The 25,736-nt window shown below is 46.6% G+C and overlaps 1 protein-coding gene across 3 annotated transcripts in view; it reads right to left on the bottom strand.

Moving 5' to 3' along the window:
- Positions 1 to 25,736, bottom strand: part of LOC121284932 (tensin-like) — a 161,698-nt gene that overhangs the window by 96,246 nt on the left and 39,716 nt on the right. For 2 of the 3 annotated variants that reach the window (XM_041200868.1, XM_041200869.1), the window contains exons 6-7: positions 8,947 to 10,647; positions 5,007 to 5,090 (exon numbers count right to left, since the gene is read on the bottom strand). In XM_041200868.1, coding sequence (XP_041056802.1) covers positions 5,007 to 5,090; positions 8,947 to 10,647 — 1,785 coding nt within the window. The remainder of the gene's footprint in view (positions 1 to 5,006; positions 5,091 to 8,946; positions 10,648 to 25,736) is intronic. The other variant, XM_041200870.1, reaches the window with a different exon arrangement.

The following is a 25,736-nucleotide window of genomic DNA, read 5'->3' as shown; positions in this document are numbered from 1 at the left end:
TACTCAAAGAGCCATTTCTGGAATGCCTGTGAGGTGGGCTCAGGGATGGAGCAATTTCTTGTCATTCCCCAAGATACTGACTGTTTCCCCGGTCACTTGGAGAGTACGGTCAGCTGACAGGCAGTATAGGTTAACAGATAGGTACGGCATAATCGACCGCTTCACCTCCTGGGGGGAGAGGGGGTGGAGCTTACAGTCTTTGCCAACTTAAGATTCAGGAAAAGTAAAATCTTTTTGGCAGTTCTCAAGTGCCCACCTGCTCCCCAAATCCCTCAGTCCCACCTCCCCTCCATATCCCTCAATCCCACCTACCAACCTTCCTTCGATATCCCTCAGTCCTACCTTCCCTCCAAATCCCTCAATCCCATCTACCCACCCTCCCCCTATGTCCCTCAATCCCACCTATCCATCTTCTCCCCATATCCCTCAGTCCCACCCCCCCAACCTTTCCTCCATATCCCTCAATATCGCCTACCCACCACATCTCTTCAGCAATTATAATTTTGAAAGATCTTTGATAATTATTTCTTGTTATATGAGCCACACTGCTAAAGCCTAGCCCTATTTCCACTGAGTTGGTGAATGATGGGCATATTTCTATACAATTGAGTAATATACTAGGCCACTTCAGAGGGCAGTTAAGGGTCAACGCCATCGATGTGGGTCTGGAGTCACATATAGGTCCTGACCGGATAAGGACGGCAGGTTTCCTTCCCTAAAGTGAACCAGTTGGGGCTTTATGACAATCGGAAAGCTTCATGGTCACTTTGGGACCAGCTTCTTGTTTTCAAATTTTTAAATTCCAATTCTCAGATGGCCATGGTGGGATTTGATCTCTGCATTATTGACCATTACGTGATTGTAGTCCTGCATTAGATCCAAGTCGGCTGCTATGCTGTGTAGAGAATTGAATTAAATGAGCACATGAAAGAGATTACCAGAACAGGCGGTGGAACAAGAAATGTTGACATGTTTCGGGAAGGAACCAGAGAGGTAATGGTCGACAAATGGGATTTGAGGTGAATGCAACAAGAGAGGATGTGCCAATAGTCGTCTCCTGTCTGAAACAGTCACTATCTTACATGCTCCTTAACCTCGGGATAGTGAGGGCTATGGTAACTGGGGATGGAGGTTGGACTATTTCTAATCTGGTGCTGCAGGCATGCTCTAGGTTGTTGAAGGAGCCAGGATCCGATATTTGAAATGTTGACGCTGGTATTGGAATCAGCCCTGCAGGGTCCCCCTTCTCCTGGAACCATCAGGAGAGACTGGATGTAAATCCCAGGCAAGGATGTGAAAAATAACTCAGTGACTGACATACAACAGGTGTCATTTCATCATCAGCTTTAAACGGAAGCAGAATACATCAAATCAATTAGAGCTGTCCCAGAGAACTGGGAAATGGGGGAAAATCGTACACGCATTAAGAGCTGGAGGAGGCCATTCACCCTCTCCAGCTATTCCTATAACATGACAGCCTCACCCCAAAAAATCTATCAATCTCAATCTTGAAAGCTCCAACTGATCCCCAGCATCCCCAGTGTTTTAGGGAGAAAGTTCGAGAATTCCACGATCCTTTGTGTGAGGGAGAGGTTCCCAATTTCATTCCTGAACAGTCTGCATCTGCATTTAAAATAGTGTCCCTACTAATATTCACATTCACCCAGTTGAATTCCATTATAATTTTAAACATGAGAGGCCGTGAGGGGACGAGCCAGTAGTAGGTGATGTGAAGAGGGTCATGCATTCTTTGAGGATAGATTCAAGGAGTGGGAATCATTTTTTAAAATGTTCTTTCACGAGATGTGGGCATTGCTGGCTCGGCCAACATTTATTGTCCATCCCCAGTTGCTCTTGGGAAGGTGGTGGTGAGCTGCCTTCTTGAAGTCCATGTGATGTAGATACATCCACAGTGCTGTTAGATAGGGCGTTTTCGCCCAATGATGATGAAGGAACAGCGAAATAGTTCCATCATGCGATGTGAGTGTCACTGGTAAGGCCAGCATTTGTTACACATACTTATTTCTCCTTGAGAAGCTGGAGGTGAATTTATGGGGCAAGGTTGGGTAGATAGGATTGATCTCTTATAAAGGATAGGACTGAATAGGTACAGGATACAGCACGCGATTAGACAGAGTAAAGCTCCCTCTACACTGTCCCCATCAAACACTCCCAGGACAGGTACAGCACGGGGTTAGATACAGAGTAAAGCTCCCTCTACACTGTCCCCATCAAACACTCCCAGGACAGGTACAGCACGGGGTTAGATACAGAGTAAAACTCCCTCTACACTGTCCCCATCAAACACTCCCAGGACAGGTACAGCAAGGGATTAGGCACAGAGTAAAACTCCTTCTACACTGTCCCCATCAAACACTCCCAGGACAGGTACAGCACGGGGTTAGATACAGAGTAAAGCTCTCTCTACACTGTCCCCATCAAACACTCCCAGGACAAGTACAGCACGGGGTTAGATACAGAGTAAAGCTCTCTCTACACTGTCCCCATCAAACACTCCCAGGACAGGTACAGCACGGGGTTAGATACAGAGTAAAGCTCTCTCTACACTGTCCCCATCAAACACTCCCAGGACAGGTACAGCACGGGGTTAGATACAGAGTAAAGCTCCCTCTACACTGTCCCCATCAAACACTCCCAGGACAGGTGCAGCAAGGGGTTACATACAGAGTAAACTCCCTCTACATTGTCCCCCATCCCACATAAAGCACAGTAGGAGGCCTTTCAGTCCATCATGTCTGTGCCGGCTCTTTGAAAGAGCTATCCAATTAGTGCCGTTCCCCTGCCCTTTTCCCATAGCCCTGGAAATGTTTTGTTTTCAAGTATTTATCCAATTGCCTTTGAAAAGTTAGACTGAGTCTGCTTCCACCGCATTTCCAGCCAGCACATCCCAGATCACAATAACTCACTGTGTAAAAATTTTCTCATCTCCCCTCTGCTTCTGTTTCCAATTCTCTCCAATCTGTGTCCTCTGGTTACCGACCCTCCTGCCACAAAACCCTGCATAATTTTAAACACCTCTATCAATTCTCCCTAACCTAAGAACAATCCCAGCTTTTCTGGTCTCTTTATTTAACTGAAGTCCTTTGTCGCTGGTACCATTCCTTCCCCTTTAAGAATTTGTTTCATTCCCTGTGACAATGGAGAATATTAAAATGCATTCGGTTGCTGAATGGAACAAGGCTCCAGTCTTGCAGACTGCAGAGTTCAGAGAAGTCTAGAGGGCGGGGGAGCTGCAGCACACAAAGGCTGAAATGTCCTGCCAGTGGGGCTCAGTTTCTTACTGAAAGGCAGAGGCTTTCATTCTTGCCATTTAAGCTACAACTTAAAAAAAAACTGCTGCTGGATTGTGGGGGCATCGCCAGGCTCAACTGAATATAAATTGATTTAGAGAAAGGCCTGTTTGAGAGACCAAGGACAAGGGAAAAAAATGACTGATGGATCGGAAGAACGAAGAATGCAGGGGGAAGGAGAGCATGCAAATGTCAAACTGCTTATGGAGCCACTTCTGGCTGCATGAGGAGGTTGCCATGTGCATTGACACAGAAGACATCCATTCACTGCTCTTTATAGGGAGTGGAGAAGGGAGAGTCTGCAAGGGAGGACAAGATTGGCAGTGAATTCTGCATGCCTGTGTGAGGAAAGGGGGTTAAATCAGTCAGATCACTGTTCAGTCACCTTCCCTGCTTAATCCCCTGCCAGAAGTGTGACATCATGCCTGAGCAGGATTGGGCTTGCCAACAATGTTCCCTGTGCAGTAATAATCAGGCTGGTACATCACCCCTTATAGGTGCAGTCATTAGGGGTTGAGTGGGGTAACAAGGGTTGCAAGCACCTGTGGAACCACAGCTATAAAGATTTAGTCCATTTGGATCAAACCTGCACAGACATTTATGGTCCCCTCACCCCTTATCGCCCAGTACCATCAGGTGGATAGGGGAGGGGACAAACTGATGTTGCTTGAAACATTTTGACGTGGAAAAGATTAAAAAACCCAATTCCCCTGCCTGTTCTGACAGGAGCTTTGTCAAAAAAAAACTAACGGTATTTATGTCACACTTGTTCACATCCCTTAGAGATGTCGGAATGTGCTCGCCACATTCAATCACTTTGAAGTACGACTGTTCCGAAAGCAAACACTACACTGATTTTGTGTAGATCCAGATCCTATAATCAGCAATGAGATGAATGACTGCTCAATGCAAGCACTTTGGCAGAATCCCTTGTTCTTCTGAGTTGACCAGGGGCTCTTCAACATTAACACGAGAGGACAAATAGGCCTATATCGCTCTTCTGGTTGGAGTCATACCCTGGGTCTCTGGAATACTAGTCAGTGACAATACCACTATGCCACTGCCACCCCCTGTTATGGAGGGAGTTTCTCTCTCAGGAACCCCTGCAATGTCTCCGTGTGATAGTTTCTTCACTCAGTGAGAGACACCAGTCAGTGTGCAGATGTCTCCCTGAGACAGAGAGAGATTGAGAGACACCAGTCAGTGTACAGATATCTCCCTGAGAGAGAGAGGGGACTGAGAGACACCAGTCATTGTCTAGATATCTCCCTGCAAAGAAGGACTAACAGGGGGTCTGAAAGAAAGACTTTCTCAATAACAGGACCCTGATAGAGAGATTCTCTGATTGAGAATCTCTCTATCAGGGTCCTGTTATTGCAAAAGTCTCTCTTTCAGACCCCCTGTTAGTCCCTCTTTGCAGGGAGATATCTAGACAATGACTGGTGTCTCTCAGTCCCCTCTCTCTCTCAGGGAGATATCTGTACACTGACTGGTGTCTCTCAATCTCTCTCTGTCTCAGGGAGACATCTGCACACTGACTGGTGTCTCTCACTGAGTGAAGAAACTATCACACGGAGACATTGCAGGAAAACTAACAGCTCAACATGCATGCAGGAAACAAGGTTGTTAAGGATTGCAAGGTAGGAACAGAGCACAGCATGCAGAAAAAGAATGTGGGAAAAAGCAGGAACAAACCAGAGAAGGTGTGAGACCGATGACGATGGAAGGATGGATAGAGGTTGACGCCGTGCCAGATACCTCGGATCCTAGCGTTGTATTCTGTAGGAAAGGAAGGAAAGGGAAAAGTCGCATGATGGAGAGCAAAGAGACAGAGTGGATGAAGGTCACAGCGAGAAAGCAATGAAAGATGGAAGGTACATGCACATCAATGGATCTAAACAGACCCATATCTGGGCACTGACTATTGTCTCCAAGTCCCCCCCTCACTCAGGGAGATATCTGTACACTGACTGGAGTCTCTCAGTCCTTCTCTCTCTCTCAGAGAGATATTTGTACACCGACTGGTGTCTCTCAGTCCATCTCTCTCAGGGAGATATCTGTACACTGACTGGTGTCCCTCAGTCCCCCTTCTCTCAGGGAGATATCTGTACACTGACTCATGTCCCTCAGTCCCCTCTCTCCCAGGGAGATATCTGTACACTGACTGGTGTCTCTCAATCCCTTCTCTCTCAGGGAAATATCTGTACACCGACTGGGGTCTCTCTGTCCCCTCTCTCTCAGGGAGATATCTGTATACTGACTCATGTCCCTCAGTCCCTTCTCTCTCAGGAAGATATCGGTACACTGACTCGTGTCCCTCGGTCCCTTCTCTCTCAGGGAGATACCTGTACACTGACTGGTGTCTCTCAGTCCCTTCTCTTTCAGGGAGATATCTGTACACCGACTGGTGTCTCTCAGTCCATCTCTCTCAGTGAGATACCTGTACACTGACTGGTGTCCCTCAGTCCCTTCTCTCTCAGGGAGATACCTGTACACTGAGCAGTGTCTCTCAATCCCGTCTGCCTTGTTCTGTTTCATAATTTTACACGGTTGGTTGAAACCAGCAGTCATCTTGGAAAACAATTAGAAAGGGCGAGTGCAAAACTGTGAAGCGAATGAGGATGGGAAATGAAGGGAGTTTACAGAACACAGGGAAGCAGGTGAGAGAAGGGAGCTGAGAGGGTCAGGAGGAGGCCATTCACCCCTACAGGTATTCCATGAGATCATAGCTGACCTCCATTCTAACTCCATATATCCAGAAAATCTTTCAATCTCAGATTCAAAATTAACAATTGATTGTGCATTGGCGAGCAGAGAAATGAAGGGGAGAGAATGGAGTATGGAGGAAAGGGAGAGAGGAGAGGGGAGAGGGAGACAGGAGTGAAAGTAAGAGGGGAGAAGGGGAGAGAGGTGCAGGGGGAGAGAGCAAAAGGGGAGACAGGAGAAGTGGAGAGAGGGGAGTAGGTAAGTAAAGGGAGAGGGGGAAGCGAGGAGAGGGGTGAGAGGGGAGGAGGGGAGAGCAAATTAAATGAGAGGATAGGATGACGATAAAGTTGAGAAATCTGTAGAATTTCCCTTTAGAAAATGTGATTGTTTATTAACTAAGGACGTTACTCTAGATTCAGAACACAATTCGATTGAACAAAGTTCAGTTGAACTGCACACACACTTAGCATTGAAGTGCATTCAGACCACACCACAAGCTTCCTGACTGAATTCCATAACTTTTAATTACATGCTCAATTTATTTTCTGGGTGGGCCACCCTTGCCTTCAACACTGCCCTCCCAGCCTCACCTCATCTGGTTTCCCCAATTGTGGAGATGTTACACAGATTCCATTCACACCAGGTAGTCCAATACCTCACAAGTGAGCTGAGGCAACAAGCGTCAGCAGCTATTAGCCAGCAGAGGCATCACATCTATAATTAATTCTGTCCTCCCTTAAAAAAACATGAGCGCACACATATACACATTCTATTAGAATGTGTCTGATCATCTTGTTATTAATGGACTGTCCCCATCAGTCCTACTCCATCCAGAGTCAACTATATCCCTCTGCCCCACCTCCTCCTCATATCCCACAGTCCTACCAACCCACCCTCCCCCCATATCCCTCAATCCCACCTACCTACCCTTCCCCCATATCCCTCAATCCCACCTACCCACCCTCTCCCCATATCTCTCAATCCCACCTACCCACCTTATCCCCATATCCCTCAATCCTACCTACCCACCTTATCCCCATAACTCTCAATCCCATCTACTCACCCTCTCTCCATATCCCTCAATCCCACCAATTTACCCTCTCTCCATATCCCACCTACCTACCTTCTCCCCATATCCCTCAATCCCACATACCCACCCTCTCCCCATATCTCTCAATCCCACCTACCCACCTTATCCCCATATCCCTCAATCCTACCTACCCACCTTATCCCCATAACTCTCAATCCCATCTACTCACCCTCTCTCCATATCCCTCAATCCCACCAACTTACCCTCTCTCCATATCCCACCTACCTACCTTCTCCCCATATCCCTCAATCCCACCTACCCACCCTCTCCCCATATCCCTCAAACCCACCTACCCAGCTTATCCCCATAACTCTCAATCCCACCTACCCACCCTCTCTCCATATCTCTCAATCCCACCTACCCACCTTATCCCCATATCCCTCAATCCTACCTACCCACCTTATCCCCATAACTCTCAATCCTACCTACCCACCTTATCCCCATAACTCTCAAACCCACCTACTCACCCTCTCTCCATATCTCTCAATCCCACCTACCTACCTTCTCCCCATATCCCACAATGCCTTCTCTTTACAAATGCCTCTCAACCCCAATTACACTGTCCTTCCTCGGGTATTTATTTCATAAACTGAAATTCTGTTTAGGTCTAAAATTCCCCTGATTTCCCTCCACACTCTCGCTTCCTCATTTTGAATCTGTATTTTCTGACATCTGAAACAATTCCCCTCAGGAAGAAATTTTCCTGGATTAGCCCATCTCCCATTCCCAGCAGAGCCTGAAAACCTCCGACAGCTCCACCTCATTGTCTCCGCTCTGCCAGGGAATGACTGGTATTCTGTCAGGAGTGTGTCAGGTCCTGGAGGCGTTCCTGGGACCCAGTTGGGAATCTAATTAGAGAAGAGATGATGAGAGGCCAGGCAACACTGGAAAACCGTGAGGAGCTCCTGACGATAGGTAATTTGTCAAAGCTAAAAGAATGTTTGGTTACGGATAATGATGACATCAGTTGGCATTTCCTGATTATCTCTGTTAGGATTGGATAATCATTGTGAGGGATCTGGGCTTTTTGAATCTACATCATAGACCCTGAAGGTATGAGGCCAACACAATCACCAAGGCTATTATACCACACATCTCACTGCCTCCCCTCCAACAGTGCTTAATATATATTCTTCTCGTAAAGGAGATTCAAGAATAAACTAATCTAGTTGGCATCCTGATTAAAAAGAAAATCTCATTCTGAATATTCTCCCTCCATTCTGGATTCTCACTGTGCTCAAGCCAAGACTGATCGTAACGTCTCCCACTCAAACTTCTCCCCTCCCACACTCCCCTCAAATGTGGGACTCCTCTCCCTCACTCTCCTCAAACTATGGGACTCCTCCCCTCCCACACTCACTCACTCTCCCCCCAAACTGTGGGATTCCTCTCTTCACTCTCCACCCTCTGTAATCTACATGTATCCAAACCCAGGCTTGGGTGTCATCCAATCACTGCTTTCTAATATATCTCAACTTCTCACCTTAATGTTGCCTGCCCTATGGGACTGAGCCCTTCCCCTGGTGTCCTGCCCTGTGGGACTGGGCCCTTCCCCTGGTGTCCTGCCCTGTGGGACTGGGCCCTTCCCCTGGTGTCCTGCCCTATGGGACTGGGCCCTTCCCCTGGTGTCCTGCCCTGTGGGACTGGGCCCTTCCCCTGGTGTCCTGCCCTGTGGGACTGGGCCCTTCCCCTGGTGTCCTGCCCTGTGGGACTGGGCCCTTCCCCTGGTGTCCTGCCCTGTGGGACTGGGCCCTTCCCCTGGTGTCCTGCCCTGTGGGGCTGGGCCCTTCCCCTGGTGTCCTGCCCTGTGAGATAAAAGAGTCCTCTGCCATTTCTTACCTGCCACCCGCTGAGCGACCAGTCCCTCCAAATTATAATGTTCTTCCTCGGGCATCCTGGCGATGCCATCAAGGCTGGCAGATTTCACTTGCACTTGTGACTGAGATGGCATGGAGTAGGTTGCGGAAACGGGTCCACTGTGCGATACAAATGGTGGCACCGGGGATGAGGCGTTGTCATTTGGTCCTCGGCCGTAACCTCTCGGTGTGGTGGTGGCTGACTGCGGTTGCTGGCTTGCGTGGCCATACACTGGGTAATAGACTCCTACAGGGTTCTGTTGTTGCTCCTGTGGGAGTGAGGCACCCGGGGGACAACTGTCCACATTTCTCTGATCTAGCTCTGATGAAGTCTGGTGTATCAGATCAGTTGTGTGTGTCAATGGCTGGCTTGGGGCATACATGTTGGCTGCCATGACGGTGTGAGTAGGCTCAAACGAGTTTGATGGTCTTTGAATGGCATCCTGATGATCTGCAGAGCTGAAGTGTGATGGGGGCTGTGGTTCCACCATTGGCTCGCGCTGAAACTTGTGTGCCTGAGAGAATGAAGGGTCCAAGTCTAGCATGAGTATGTTGAGGGTCTCAATGGACTGCTCAATCTCCTGCTGAGAGGCCATTCTTGGGAACTCTGGGATGTTGTGGCTTTGCAGTGTTGGCTCAGAGGTGCTGTGCTGCGGGCTCTGAGTTCTCAAAGGACTGCTAGGACCCTCGAGCACCCCATTTGCCTGTGGGTAGGATGAGGACCAGCTCCCCTGCTGCTGCCAGGTGCTCAGGCCTCTCTGAACTGCGTCCCTACTGCTGGTGCTGCGTGCTGGGGTCTGAGGCAGATTGGACACAAGCTCACGTCTGGAGCTGTCAGGCGCACTGAACGACTGAGATCTGTACATCCCAGTGGGGCCAATGGGATAGGACTGCTGGACAACAGCTGTTTGAGGCTGCTGGACACAGCTTGGCATGGTGTAAGTGACGTGCTGAGGAGTGGAGATGACAGGGATCAAGTGGCCTGTAGAGTTCTGCTGTTGGCCTGCCTGGGTTACGCTGTTACTCCTTGGGATGTTCTTGGTGTAGCTGATTCCCGTTAGGTCTGACTCGCAGTATCCATCCCTCTGGAGTTTGTTGATTCCATTGTAACTTAGTGGCCCATTGGATACAAGCAAGGCCTGGTCTACCCGTGGAGACTCGTGGTAACCCACCTCACCCGTTGCCATGGGGTAGGTGCCCTCGAAGGAGGAGAGTGTGCCCACACTGTCGACGCTGTTCAGGTCGTGGTTGGGCAAGTCATCATCTAGAATGTCGGTTTCCCGCTCTGTGTTGGCCATTGGCACATCTCCATTGACGTGGACCTGGGCAGGAACCAGCACATGACGAGGTCCTGCTGACACTGACAGGCCAGAGGCCCTGTTGTGCATTGGTGCCTTGCTGTCCAAACCAAAGCCACTGAGCAGCCTGTCAAGCTCCCGTCTCTCCTCAGGTGTGATGCCTTGGTTGCTGGGCGGTGGCTGCTCGTCAGTCTTGTCAGTTTTGGTGGAGGCGGTGGAGTTCCCAGAGTCACTGCTCACTGACAGGGTGTGCTCGATATGGTTGGGCACCCCAGGTAAAGGAATACCATTGGCAGGGACTGGATTTGTCGTCCCATCGGTTGAATTCTTCTTCTTTACTTTGGCATACAAACTCCCATCCAACGGCCCCTGGGTGTGTACCACATCTGGAAGACCAAAATGCAAATCCGTCAAACAGTAATCTGATAAAGAAAATGACATCAACTCATTTAGTGATGTTGGTTTAGTGATAAAGGTTAACCAGGACACGGGGGTGAACTCCTCTGCTTTTCAAAATTGTACAGTGTGATCTTGCAATTCCAAAGCACAGCACTTCCAACAGTGCAGCATTCCCTTAATGCTGCACTGGGAGTGTCAGCCTGGATTATGGGCTCAAGTCTCTGGAGTGGGGCTTGATCCTAGACCTCTTGATTCAGACACAGGTTGGGTCTTACTTTCTAAAGGAGTAGGGAGTGAGGGAAGAGGTGAGGGATATTTAGATATAATGGGACAGAATTTGCTGTAAGGTGTGTGAATGACACTCAGCATTATTAGTGAAGAAATCATCCAGTAAATTGTGGTGAGGAAAAGTGCCCTGTGAATTGCAAATTGTTACAAGTTGCTGTACGGTTTGTGCTATTCCAATGTTTGTTTCACGAAATGGTACTTCACCCTTAACCTCCTTGCTGCGCTTGCATATTGAGTGCCTATTAATTATAGGAATTAATTTTCTGTGGTAAATTTAACAGCTTAAGAACTCTTTCACCAAGTGATAATTATCAACGAGTGTCAATCAATTTCTCTGGCCCTGAAAGTGAGTGATTAAAAGTGTGGAGTCTCATTCCTTCAGGTACTAAATTGTTCTGTGAGATTTTTAAAAGGTCAAATTTAATTTTAAAAAACTTATTTTTCCTTTATCACTTTTTCCTCTCTTCCAGTTTGTCTTTTGCTCTCTTTATTTCTATTTCTCTTTCTGATTTGATTCTCATTCACACCAGTCCTCCCTCCCTGCCTCAATCTTTAACTTTGGTTAAGGAGATAAACTGTTAGTCCCCCCATTCACTAAGGTCCCAGTTGCTCCATTGCCCTTGCCACACTGTTAGCAGATTGCACTTGCAGGTACATACAAAGAAATGTACATACAAAAGAAAGTGTGTAAGAAAACGTCTAATGAATGGGGCACATTTTGAGATGCCCCACTCCAGCAAATTGCAGCACAGTGAATCTGCGCTTACAGTATTTAAAGGGTTACGCACTCCACATTGACCCACTTCCAGTTTGTCTTCTGGCTGTGTGCAAGAACGCAGCATGATACCATTTTGCTAATGTCCCTGTCCTCTGGCCAAAAATAAATTCCACCAAACACTTTTCCACCTTCATAGTGCGCAATGGAAACCGACACGAACCTCTCTCAGCATTACGGGCCTAATCGATCCCAGCCCCCTCGCAAAAAACAAAACATTCAAAACTTTTTCAATACCCGCAAACCCTGGTAAAAGATAAAACTAAAGAAACATGCAACTTCAAAACTAACCCAGAGCTGGAACAGAGTCAAGGGGCAAAGTCTGCAACAGCATCTCAAACCCTACCTCTTGTACGTCCTCTTTTACGACTCAAAGTAGTATTTTTTTTCTATCCATGTAAAAGTTGACAGGTCTGGGAGGAAGAAATGAAACCAAAAATCCACAAAAGGGACAAAGAGAGGTTAGAGCTTGAAGGAGACTGGAGAAGAGGGAGAGAAAGAGAGAATGCCGTTCCCACAGTGGATATGTGTGAGTGGGAAGTTTGTTTCTGATGACTGTGTCTGTAAGCACTGCAGCCTCCACCTGGTATACACTTATCAACTCCCAGCTATGTGCTTGGGAGTGACATCAGCTCCCCATGAGCGAGCACTAAATGAGACCAGAGAAACACAACAGACTGGGGGAAAAAATCACTTCTTTTTCCAATCTCCACAACACATTCCGCAGTCATGGAAAGATCCCAACAATCATCAGACTCGAATTTTCCAGCTGTCCATTCCACAGGAAAAGCAATGCTGAAGTTTTTTTTAAGTGAAATTTTTTTTTTAGACAGTCGTCTTGATTCAGAGTGGAATTTTATCTAAGGAAATAGGGAGCTGGAACAGTAAAAACAAAACGTCCTAACACTAGATATCAACAATAACCATGTGTAACTAGACACACTAACAACAGCCAGCACTCTGGCTGGGTGGTGGGATGGGTACAAATCCAACAACAAAGACACAGACCAAGAGAAGATTTGGCATAAAAAGGGGAGCTAGGGGCACTTACTCACTCAGAGAAATCCAGCTAATACATTATTTCATGACATGAGTAGATGAGCTTGAAGGATTTGGCACTGCTACTACTTTTGAAAGACAGGAACAGCTAATGATGGGGTGTCCAGTTTGGTCTCCTGAAATGCCAAGTGAGGGAAAGAGGTGCCTCCTGCAGCTGATCTTAATGAACAGGTTGATGTGATGTGTTCCACGGTCTGGGGCTCATGGCCTCAATCGCACTTTGGATCATCCCTCATCTTCCAGTTATGGAGCAGGCAGTCACGCCATCCACTCTCTGTCCGGATTCAGTAAGCATTGTGTCCACTGTCTTCGAATGAGGTTAAAATCAGGAACCTCTGCTGTTGGTTCTTTAAGCTTCCTGTGTCCCACAATTCAGTCCATCTGGATAGTGGGTTGATGGCAGTTCCATGAATATTAGCTGCTGTTTCCCTGAAACAGCATGATTTTAAACACTTAAGTCATTTTTTTCAAGTCTTCATGAATGAGAAGGTCAATGTTGCTAGTGACTTTTTCCACCATGCAGAATACAATGATAAATGTGGAACTGATGGGTTCTTTGTCAGGCTGTTGATATACCCGAGAATATTGAGGCAGAGTTGTAACCTTTAGCTTCTGCTTCTGCTTCAGCTGTGTTGGCATGAGAGACTGATGTCCATATTCCACCAACCTTCAGAAGCAGGTCTCCAGTCAGACAGTGCTGAATGTCGTTGACAAGTCTATGAAGGCAGCTACAGTCTTCAGCTGTTTCTGGAACCTGGCCTCAATATTGGTTGTGAGTGCAAGGACCTAGACAGAGCAGCTTCTTCTGTTCTGAAGCCAGGCTGCGCATTACAGAGGGCAGAATTTAAAACCAGCTTTATCCAGTATTTTTAGGATCACAATAGGAGTGCTAAACAGGAGATTGCTGCATAAAGTAGAGAAATTCTGCTCAATGTAGATCAAAGCTTGATTAGATCAGACTGGCTGTCCTGTGTTCTGTTACTAATGTGTTTATTGTTTAAATCATATTTTGTGTTTTACATACTGGGATGACTACTTTGAAGAAATAAATCACAATGTATCTGCAGCCCAATAGATGTTTCCAGTATTCCAGTTGACCCTCACTAATTTTCTAGTGAATACCACTGACCTAGAAGGAATAGTTAAGCAGACACATGGGAACTCCACCATCTGCCATTGCCCTCCAAGTCAAGGCTTGAAAATATATCGCTGTTCCTTCACTGTCACTGGGTCAAAATCCTGGAACTCCTTCTCTAACAGCACTGTGGGTGTACCTACACCACATGGACTGCAGCGGTTCAAGAAGGCAGCTCACCACCACCTTCTCAAGGGCAATTAGGGATGGGCAATAAATGCTGACATCCCATGAATGAATAAACAAACTCCCAATGATAGAACAGTGATAAATTCATTGTCCGTGAAATGTTTTATCACGTTCTGAGGTTTATATAAGATGCTAAATAAATCAAATATTTATTTTTGTGTGATAGAATCATAGAAAAGCACGGCACAGAGGCGCCATTTGATCCACTGATTCTGCCCTGACTCTCTCAAAGAGCATTCTAGTTAATCCCACTCCACTGCTCTTTCTCCGTTTCCCTGCATTTTTTTTCTTCTTTAAATATTTATCCAATTTTCTTTTGAAAGCTACTGATGAATCTGCCACTTCTCCATTGGGCTGTGCATTACAAATCGTAACCATTGTCATCCCTCTGCCACATCTCTCTTTCTCTCTCCCTATATCTTTGCCTTTCATTGTCTATTTAATTCCCATCTTTCACTAACCACTCTCTTACTGTTGGCCCGTCGGACTCTCTCATTTTCTCCCTTTCTACCCCTGATCATTGTCCAGTGGGCCCTGGGTTAGAGAGAGAGGGGAAATCAGCCAGTGTTCCTGCTCTTGATCATTGTCCAGTGATCCCTGGGTTAGAGAGTGGAGAAATCAGCCAGTGTTCCTGCTCCTGATCAATGTCCAGTGAGCCCTGGGTTAGAGAGAGGGGAAATCAGCCAGTGTTCCTGCTCCTGATCACTGTCCAGTGACTCCTGGGTTAGAGAGAGAGGGGAAATCAGCCAGGGCTCCTGCTCCTGATCACTGTCCAGTGATCCCTGGGTTAGAGAGTGGGGAAATCAGCCAGGGCTCCTGCTCCTGATCACTGTCCAGTGACTCCTGGGTTAGAGAGAGAGGGGAAATCAGCCAGGGCACCTGCTCCTGATCACTGTCCAGTGACTCCTGGGTTAGAGAGAGAGGGGAATCAGTCAGGGTTCCTGCTCCTGATCACTGTTCAGTGACTCCTGGGTTAGAGAGAGAGAGGAAATCAGCTAGGGCTCCTGCTCCTGATCACTGTCCAGTGACCGCTGGTTAAAAAGCATGTGCTGTTTATCAGATTGACATGGGTTTGTTGTCTGTCGAAATAAGGAACAATGAAAGGGCAAAAATAAAAATTTTGCAGTTGCTGAAAGTCTGAAATAAAAACAGAAAATGCTAGGAAGATTCAGCAGGTAAAACCGGCTGTGTGTGGGGAGTAAGGTAGGGTTAATGAGGATCGGCTCGGGTGGGGTGGGCTCGGCAGTGGTGGGCGGGGGGGGTGAGAAGTCGACCGCCGCCTGCAATCAGGGCCGAATCACAATTTCATGCTGGTGGGCCAATTGAGAACAAACAAAGGAAAGTACAGCACAGGAACAGGCCCTTCGGCCCTCCAAGCCTGCACCGATCATATTGCCCGTCAACTAAAACATTTTGCACTTCCGGGGTTCGTATCCCTCTTTTCCCATCCTATTCATGTATTTGTCAAGCTGCCCCTTAAACCCCACTATTGTACCTGCTTCCACCACCTCCTCTGGCAGCGAATTTCAGACACTCACTACCCTCTGCGTAAAAAACTTGCCCCGCACATCTCCTCTATAGTTTTCTCCTCTCGCCTTAACTCTATGTCCCCTAGTAATTGACTCTTCCACCCTGGGAAAAAGCTTCTGACTATCTACTCTGTCCATGCCACTCATAATTTTGTAAACTTCTATCAAATCGCCCCTCAATCTCCTTCGCTCTAGTGAGAACAATCCAAGTTTCTCCAACCTCTCCTCATAGCTAATAACCTCCAGACCAGGCAGCATCCTGGTAAACCTCCTCTGCACCCTCTCCAATGCCTCCATATCCTTCTGGTAATGTGGCGACCAGAATTGCACGCAATATTCCAAGTGTGGCCTAACCAAGGTTCTATACAGCTGCAGCATGACTTCCCAGCTTTTATACTCAATATCCCTACCAATGAAGGCAAGCATGCCATATGCCTTCCTGACTACCTTATCCACCTGCGTTGCCACTTTCAGTGACCTGTGGACCTGTACCTCCAGATCCCTCTGCCCGTCGATGCACTTAAGGGTCCTGCCATTTACTATATAATTCCTGCCTGTATTAGACCTCCCAAAATGCATGATTAAGGCCTGCCCAGTGTAAATTGCGAGCAGCAGCGCTCAGCACTGCCTGTGTGGGGTGGGGGGTGGGGGAGGAGGGTGAGCATGAACTTTGCGCTTGCACGTGGATGCGCACTTGAAAGTCTCCCTGAAGCAGAGAGCTACCTCAGGGGGATGAGCCTTTTTCAAAATCAAAAATAAAGATTTTAAAAATGTTATAAAACATGTCCCCTTATGTGAATCTGTCACATGAGCAGGGACATGTTATTAGTTAAATTTTTAAATTGGTTTATTTTATTTTCATTTGCTGTTGGAAACCTCATCCTGTCCAAGTGTGAGTTTCCTAAATAATTGGCCTTTTCGCCTGCCTGCTAACCATTAGGTTGGACGGGCAGTGAAAAATCTCTCTCAATTAACTTTTTAATGGCCTTAACAGGCCTTTCAATTGTTGGTGGATGCGCTGCCGACTCTGGGGTGTGCCCGCCGACCGAAATATCACAGGAGTGCACAATGATGTCAGGATGCTCGCCTGACGACACCGAGCGTCATTTTAAGCTCGATCAGGTCTGGTGCGCGTCCACCGAGCTAAAAATTCTCCCCAATGTTTCAGGTCTGTGACGTTTTATCAGAACTGAAGAATGAAAGATTCACGGGGCAGGACTTTGCCCTTGGCAGGGGTGCTCAGTGGGGGCAGGCGGCGGCAGGTGGGGGTGGTCAGGAAGCTGAACGACGCCAGCAATTGGCACCAAGCTGCGATTTTATGTAGGCGGGCCAATTAAGGCCGGTGCAGCGAGGGACGCAAGCGTCAGCGCACAGTGCTGCCTGTGCAGGCAGGGGGAGGAGGGCCAGCGGGGCAAGTGTAAACTTCACACGTGCGCAAAAAGAGAACCTCAATCTTCCTGAGGCACGGAGCTGCCTCAGGGAGATGAAGCGCTGTTTAAAAAAAGTAATGAACAAAATAAAAATGTCATAAAACATGTCCGACTCTGTCACATGAGCAGGGACATGTTTTTAATTCAAGCGTAAAATTTTTTTTATTTTTACTGGCTTTAGGAAACCTTATCCCGCCTGTGGATGAGTTTTCCTAAAAAGTGTAAAGGCCACTTGGCGCTTTCGCCTGCCCGACAACCGTTAGGTTGGACGGGCTGCGTATATTTGAATGTTATTTCCCTTTTAATGGCCTTAACAGGACTTTTATTTGTTTGCGGGTGCACTGCCGACTCTGGTGCATGTCCGCCGAACGGAATACTTTGGGACTACACGATGACATCAAGACCCATGCCCAACGTCATCGCGCATCATTTTACACTCAGCTCGGTTGGGCGCACACCCGCACACCGAGCTCAATATCCTGCCCATGGCCTTTTTAAAAAAATGTGATAAAAAATGTTGGTCTCTGACTGTCCTGCTATATGTTTCTCTTTCTGCTTTAGTTGTGTCAGCATCACAGACTAATATCCGTATTCCACCAACATTTATATGGGTAGCACTAGTTAAACCAGGCACGACTTACTGAGATGGTAGATCGGATAATGAAAACTTATAAATGGAAGTAATTTAAAGATTTCACTTCTAAATCCACATTTCGAATCAATGCTGACATTCCTCACACTGCATCACTGGCACCCTACAGTTCTCCAAATGCCAGCAACCCTTGGGGATCAGGCCCACCATCTGGAGAAAGTGACTGTTTAGATCAGTGCACAAATGGAAAATGATCACTCAAATAAAAATACACAGCCCAATTTAAACCAGAGCTGGATTGTGTGTCAGTACATTTTTAGACAGGGTATTAACAGTGTCCTGTTTTTAAAAAGGGGTATTACCAGTCTTCTGGGGTATTAGCAGTGTCCTGTTTTAACTCAGGGCTATGAACAGTGTTCTGGGGGCATTAGCAGTATCCTCAGGGTATTAACCAGATCCTGGGGGTAATTAACAGTATCCTGGGGACATTAATAGTGTCCTGGGGGTATTAGCAATGTCCAGGGGTGACTAACAATGTCCTGGGGGTATTAACTGTGTACTGGGGGTACTAACAATGTCCTGGGAGTTTTAACAATGTCCTGGGAGTATTATTGGTGACCTGGGGGTATTAACGGTGTCCTGGGAGTATTAATAGTGTCTTGGGGGTATTAAAAGTGCCCTGGGAATACTAACTGTTTCCTGGGATACTGTTTCCCGGGAGTATTAAAGATGTCATGGGAATATTAACAATGTCCTGGGGCTATTAGCAGTATCCTGGGGGTATTAACTGTGTCCTGGGAGTATTAAAAGTATCTTGCAGGTATTAACAGTGTCCTGGGAGTAGTAAAGGTATCCTGGGAGTATTAAAAGTCTCCTGGGGATATGAACAGCGTCCTAAGGGTATTAACATAGAAGCATAGAAAACAGGAGCAGGAATAGGCCACTCAGCCCTTTGAGCCTGCTCCACCATTCATTATGATCATGGCTGATCGTCCAACTCAACAGCTTGCTCCTGCTTTCTCCCCAAACCCTTTGATCCCTTTTGCCCCAAGAGCTATATCTAACTCCTTCTTGAAAACATACAATGTTTTGGCCTCAACTACTTTCTGTGGTAACGAATTCCACAGGCTCACCACTCTCTGGGTGAAGAAATTTCTCCTCATCTCACTCCTAAATGGTCTACCCCATATCCTCAGACTGTGACCCCCACCATTGGGAACATCCTTCCTGCATCCACCCTGACTAGTCCTGTTGGAATTTTATAGGTTTCTATGAGACCTCCCCTCATTCTTCTGAACTCCAGTGAATATAATCCTAAACGACTCAATCTCTTCTCATATGTCAGTTCCGCCATCCCAGGAATCAGTCTGGTAAACCTTCGCTCCACTCCCTCTATAGCAAGAACATCCTTCCTCAGATAAGGAGACCAAAACTGCATACAATATTCTAGGTGTGGTCTCACCAAGGCCCTGTATAATTGCAGCAAGACGTCCCTGTTCCTGTACTCGAACCCTCTGGCTATGAAGGCCAACATACCATTTGCCTCCTTTACTGCCTGCTGCACCTGCATGCTTACCTTCAGCGACTGGTGTACGAGGACACCCAGGTCTCGTCGCACATTCCCCTCTCTCAATTTATAGCCATTCAGATAATAATCTGCCTTCCTGTTTTTGCTACCAAAATAGATAACCTCACATTTATCCACATTATACTGCATTTGCCATGCATTTGCCCACTCACTCAGCTTGTCCAAATCACACTGAAGCATCTCTGTATCCTCTTCACAGCTCACCCTCCCACCCAGCTTTGTGTCATCTGCAAATTTGGAGATATTACATTTAATTCCCTCATCTAAATCATTAATATATATTGTGAATAACTGGGGTCCCAGCACCGATCCCTGCAGTTCCCCACTAGTCACTGCCTGCCATTCAGAAAAAGACCCGTTTATTCCTACTCCTTGTTTCCTGTCTGCCAACCAGTTTTCTATCCATCTCAATGCACTACCCTCAATCCCATGTGCTTTAATTTTACACGCTAATCTCTTATGTGAGACTTTGTCAAAAGCCTTCTGAAAGTGCAAATAAACCATATCCACTGGCTCCACCTCATCAACTCTATTAGTTACATCCTCGAAAAATTCCAGTAGATTTGTCCAGCATGATTTTCCTTTCATAAATCCATGCTGACTCTGTCCGATTCTGCCACTGTTTTCCAAGTGCTCAGCTATTAAATCTTTTATAATGGACTCTATAATTTTCCACACTACAGACGTCAGGCTGACTGGTCTATAATTCCCTGTTTTCTCTCTACCTCCCTTTTTAAATAGTGGGGTTGCATTAGCTACCCTCCAATCTGTAGGAACTGTTCCAGAATCTATAGAACCTTGGAAGATGACCAGTGTTAACAGTGTCCTGGGTCAATGAACAGTATATAATTAACAGCAGCCTAGAGTATTAACCATATTCTGAGAGTATCAATAGTGCCCTGGGGGTATTAGCAGTGTCCTGGGGTAGTAGCAGTATTCTGGGAGGATTAACAGTGACATTAGGGTATTAACAGTGTCCTTGGAGTATTAACAGTGCCCTGGTGGCATTGACAATGTCTTAGGAGTATTAGCAGTGTCTTTGGAGTATTAACAATGTCCTGAGAGTTTTAAAAGTGCCCCAGGAATATTAACAATATCCTGGGGGTATTAATAGTATCCTGGAAGTAGTAACAGGTTCTGAGGGGTATTAACAGCAGCCTAGAGGTATTAACAGTCTCCTGTGGTTATTAACTGTGTCCTGGGAGCAGTAACAGTGTTTTGGTAGTAATAAAAATGTCACAGGGTTATTAAGAGTATGCTGGGAGTAGTAACAGTGTCCTGGGGGTATTGACAGTTTCCTGGGAGTATTAATGCTGACCTGGGAATAATAAAGGTGTCTTGTGGGTATTAACAGTGTCCTGGGATTAGTAACAGTGTCCTGGGCATATTAATGCTGACCTGGGAGTATAAAAAGTGTCCGAGGGTATTAACAGCATCCTGGGGGTATAAAAAGTGTCCTGGGGAAATTAACAGGGTCACGGGAATAGTAGCGGTGTCTTGGGGGTATTACCAGCACCTGTGAGTAATAAGTGTCCTGGGGGTATTAACAGTGTCCTGGGGTATTAACAGCAGCATGGGAGTATTACCAGTGTCCTGGGGATATTAGCAATGTCCAGGGGATTTTAACTTGTCCTGGTAGTATTAACAGTGCCCTGGGGGTATTAATAGTGTCCTGGGAGTATTAGCAGCAGCCTTGGAGTATTAACTGTGTCCTGGGTGTGGGGGGAGGGGGGGGTAATTAACAGTGCCCTGGGAATATTAAGTGTCCTGGGCATATTAAAGGTGCCCTGGGAATATTAACAATGTCCTGGGGCTATTAACAGTGTCCTGGGAGTATTAACAGTCTTCTCAGGGTACTAACAGTGTTATGTTGGTATTAATAGCAGCCTGGGAGAATTAACAGTGTCCTGGTGGTGTTAATAGTGCCCTGAGGGCATTAACAGCAGCCTGGGAGTATAAACAGAGTCTTGTGGGTATTAACAGTGTCCTGAGAGTATTAACAGTGTCTTGGGACTATTAATAGTGTCCTCCTGATATTAACAGTGTCCTGGGAATATTAACAATGTCCTAGGGCTATTAACAGTCTTCTGGGGTATAAACAATGTCCTGTTGGTATTAACAGCAACCTGGGAGTATTAACAGTGTCCTGCGGGGTATTAACAGCAATCTGGGGGTGTTAAGAGTTCTGGGGGTATTAAGAGTGTCCCAGGCATATTAGTAGTACTCTGAGGGTATTAACAGTATTCTGGGAGTATGAACAGTGTCCTGGGGTATTAACAGTATTTTGGGAGTATTAACAGTGTTCTGGGAGTAGGGGTATTAACCGTATTCCGTGCATATTAACAGTGGCCTGGGGGTATTGACAGTGTCCTGGGAGTTTTAACATTATTCTGGGGGTATTAACAGTGTCCTGTTTTCGACAGGGATATTAAAACTGCCCAGTAAACAGGGCTGTTTTGGTTCATGGATTGTAATAGAAATTAAAGAGTCACATGGGAGCTTTTATTAAAATTTGTGAGTGTGAATTATCCAATCCCCACTCAAGACGATGACTTCACGTTGGCCATTCCCAGTTGTAAATTAAGACTTGGCTTGGAAATCAGCCAAGAGGCTGTAACATGACTGAAATAGAATGGTATTAAGTATCACATACTAAAGGCATTACACAAGGGGCTGCTTAAATCTACTACAGATGTCAGTCTGGGGCTCTGCCCCAGCTCCTTTCTCCCTAGACCAACGTCTTCAACTTTTCCGCTACAATTATTCCTTTACATTTTGTTTAATGTTTTGTTGCCAGGTCTGCAGCATTGGCCACTTGCACGAGCTGCTTAAAGGGGCAAGGCTTGTCCTAATTTCAATGGAAACATTGAGATCTGAACTCACCAGTAAATGTCCCCTCCCACTTCCATGCCACCCACCTCTGTGTGAGTCTTAATTAAATATTCACAATAAGGTCATGACCACCTTTTACCAGGACCAACACTGGGGACTCACCAGAGGAAGTCAAGTTGCAAGTGGGTTGGTCTTAAAGGGTTCCTGGGAAAAGTTAATGGGTTGCAAGGCAATTGAAGGTAAGTGGCTACAGAGTGGGGTATTGGTTTCATTCAACCTCCATCATAGTGGCACGTTTTTGAAGCGTCTATTCCAGACTTTCAAAAGTGTAGTAAATTGTTTGCAAATACACAAACCTGGAAGCAGGAAACAGTTGGCAAGTGATGGAACAGAGCAGTTCATGATTTACTGCGTGGCAGAGTGCAAACAGGGCAATGAGATGGGTGGGAGGAGGGTTTGTGTGTATGGAAGCCCAGGAGACTGCCTCCTGAGTACAGCCGGTGCCAAAAAGAAATCTGGTTAAAAAAAGAAGTATCCTTGAATCTAAGCTGGGCATTCTGAATGGTACAAGTAGCCTTCAAAGCTCGTTGCAACAGAAGGTACAATTTAAAGTGGATCATATATTGAAGTAACTCTCTTCAAAAAGTCACTGACCCATTCACATGGCCACCCTCTCAACTTCACCATCATTTCTCTGATTTCTTGGTCAGTATCCAATGCCGTGCTGTACCTGTCCTGGAAGTGTTTGATGGGGACAGTGTAGAGGGAGATTTACTCTGTATCTTACCCCGTGCTGTACCTGTCCTGGGAGTATTTGATGGGGACAGTATAGAGGAGCTTTACTCTATATCTAACCCCGTGCTGTACCTGTCCTGGGAGTATTTGATGGGGACAGTATAGAAGGAGCTTTACTCTGTATCTAACCCCGTGCTGTACCTGTCCTGCGAGTGTTTGATGGGGACAGTGTAACAGGAGCTTTACTTTGTATCTAACCTTGTGCTGTACCTGTCCCTGCAAGTGTTTGATAGAGATAGTGTAAAGGGAGCTTTTTACTCTGTATATAACAGCATGCTGTACCTGTCCTAGGAGTGTTTAATGGGGACATTGTAGAAGAGATGACAATGAGTCAGACACAGCCCTTGCTGAATCAGATGGGGCTGAATCATTCACCTGACATCTAATATGTTACTAATAGAACAGGAGGAAGGGCTCAACACTGAGATCGGACATTTTATTAATTCATTCATGGAATGTGGGCATTACTGGCTAAGCCAGCATTTACTGTCCATCCCTAATTGCCCTTGAGAAGGTGGTGGGTGAGCTGCCTTCTTGAGCCGCTCCAGTCCATGTGCTGTAGGTACACCCACAGTGCTGTTAGGGAGGCAGTTCCAGGGCTTTGACCCAGCGACAGTGAAGGAACGGCGATATATTTCCAAGTCAGGATGGTGAGTGACTTGGAGGGGAACTTCCAGGCAGTGTTCCCATCTGTCTGCCGCCCTTGTCCTTCTGGAAAGTAGTGGTCGTGGGTTTGGAAGGTACTGTTTAAGGAGCCTTGGTGAGTTTCTACACTACACCTTGTAGATGGTACACACTGCTGCCGCTGTTCATCAGTGGTAGAAGGAGCAAATGTTTGATGATGTGGTGCCAATCAAGTGAGCTGCTTTGTCCTGGATGGTGTCAAGCTTCTTGAGTGTTGTTGGAGCTACACTCACCCAGGCAATTGGGGAGTATTTTATCACACTCCTGACTTGCGCCTTGTCAATGGTGGACAAGCTTCGGGGAGTCAGGAGGTGAGTTACTCGTCACAGGATCCCTAGCCTCTGACCTCCTCTTATAGCCACAGTATTTACATGGCTAGTCCAGTTTGGTTTCTGGTCAGTGGTAACCCCCAGGATATTGAATCAGCGATGGTAATGCCACTGAATGTCAGCGGGCGATGGTTAGGCTCTCTCTTGTTGGAGATGGTCATTGACTAGAGCTGGTGTGGCGTGAATGTTATTTGCCACTTGTCAGCACAAGCCTGGATATTGTGCAGGTCTTGCTGCATTTGAACATGGACTGCTTCAGTATCAGAGTAATCGCGAATGGTGCTGAACATTGTGCAATCATCGGTGAACATCCCCACTTCTGACCTTCTGATGGAAGGAAGGTCATTGATGAAGCAGCTGAAGATGGCTGGGCCTAGGACATTACCCTGAGGAACTCCTGCAGTGATGTCTGTGATGCCATACTTGGTCAAATGCTGCCTTGATGTCAAGGACAGTCACTGTCACCTCACCTTGAGGGTTCAGCTCTTTTGTCCATGTTTGAACCAAGGCTGTAACTAGGTGAGGAGCTCAGTGACCCTGGCTGAACCCAAACTGGGCATCAGTGAGCAGGTTATTGCGGAGCAAATGCCACTTGATAACACTGTTGATGACTCCTTCCATCACTTTACTGATGATGGAGAGTAGACTGATTGACCAGGTTGGATTTGTTCTGCTTGTGTACAGGACATACCTGGACAATTTTCCACATAGCTGGGTAGATGCCAGTGTTGTAGCTGTACCAGAACAGCTTGACTAGGGGCACAGCAAGTTCTGGAGCACAAGTCTTCAGTACTATTGCCGGAATATTGTCAGGGCCCTTAGCCTTTGCAGTATCCAGTGCCTTCAGCCGTTTCTTGAGATCACGTCGAGCAAGTCAAATTGGTTGAAGATTGACGTCTGTGATGCTGGGGAGCTCCGGAGGAGGCCAGGACGGATCATTCACTCGGCATTTCTGGCTGAAGACTGTTGCAAATACTTCAGCCTTATCTTTTGCACTGATGTATTGGGCTCCTCCATCATTGAGGATGGGGATATTTGTGGAGCCTCCTTCTCCAGTGAATTGTTTAATTGTCCACCACCATTCATGACTGGATGTGGCAGGACTGCAGAGTTGCAGCACTCACACAATTCCTTGACTCTTTGGTGACTGGAAACAATGCAGCTCCTAACTGTCTCTGTTAATCGCCTTCTTATCGCAAGTCATAAAATCCTCCCTCCCAGAGAATCACAGGTTGTTTTTACAGTGCAGAAGGAGACCATTCAGCCCATCCTGTCTGCACTGATTATCAAAATGAGGAACTCACCTAGTTCCGTTCTCCTGGCTTCTCCCCATAACCCTGCACATTCTTCCTTTTCAGATAGCAGTTTAATTCTCTTTTGAATGCCTCCACCACACTCACAGGCAGTGCATTCCAGACCCTAAACACTTGCTGCATGTATACATTTTTTCTCATATCACCAATGATCCCTTTACCAATTTTTTAAAATCTGTGCCCTCTTGTTCTCGAGCCTTTCACGAGTGGGAACAGTTTCTCCCTATCTAACCTGTCCAGATCCTTCATGATTTTGAAACCTCTATCAAATCTCCTCTCAGCCTTCTCTTTAAGCAAAACAGTCCCATCTTCTCCAATTTATCTTCATAACTGACGTCCTTCATCCCTGGAATTACTCTCATGAATCTTTTCTGCACTCTCTCCAATGCCTTCATATCCTTCCAACAGTGCGGAGCCCAGGACTGGACACAATACTCCAGCTGAGGCCGAACTAGTGTATTCTACAAGTTCAACATAACCTCCTTGCTCTTGTCTTCTATATCCCTATTAATAAAGCCGAGGATACTGTGTGCTTTAT

The sequence above is a fragment of the Carcharodon carcharias genome, chromosome 12 (genome assembly GCF_017639515.1).
Source record: "Carcharodon carcharias isolate sCarCar2 chromosome 12, sCarCar2.pri, whole genome shotgun sequence".
NCBI lineage: Eukaryota > Metazoa > Chordata > Chondrichthyes > Lamniformes > Lamnidae > Carcharodon > Carcharodon carcharias.
The sequence above is the reverse complement of the archived record's forward strand: the minus strand, read 5'-3'. Positions and strand labels throughout refer to the sequence as shown.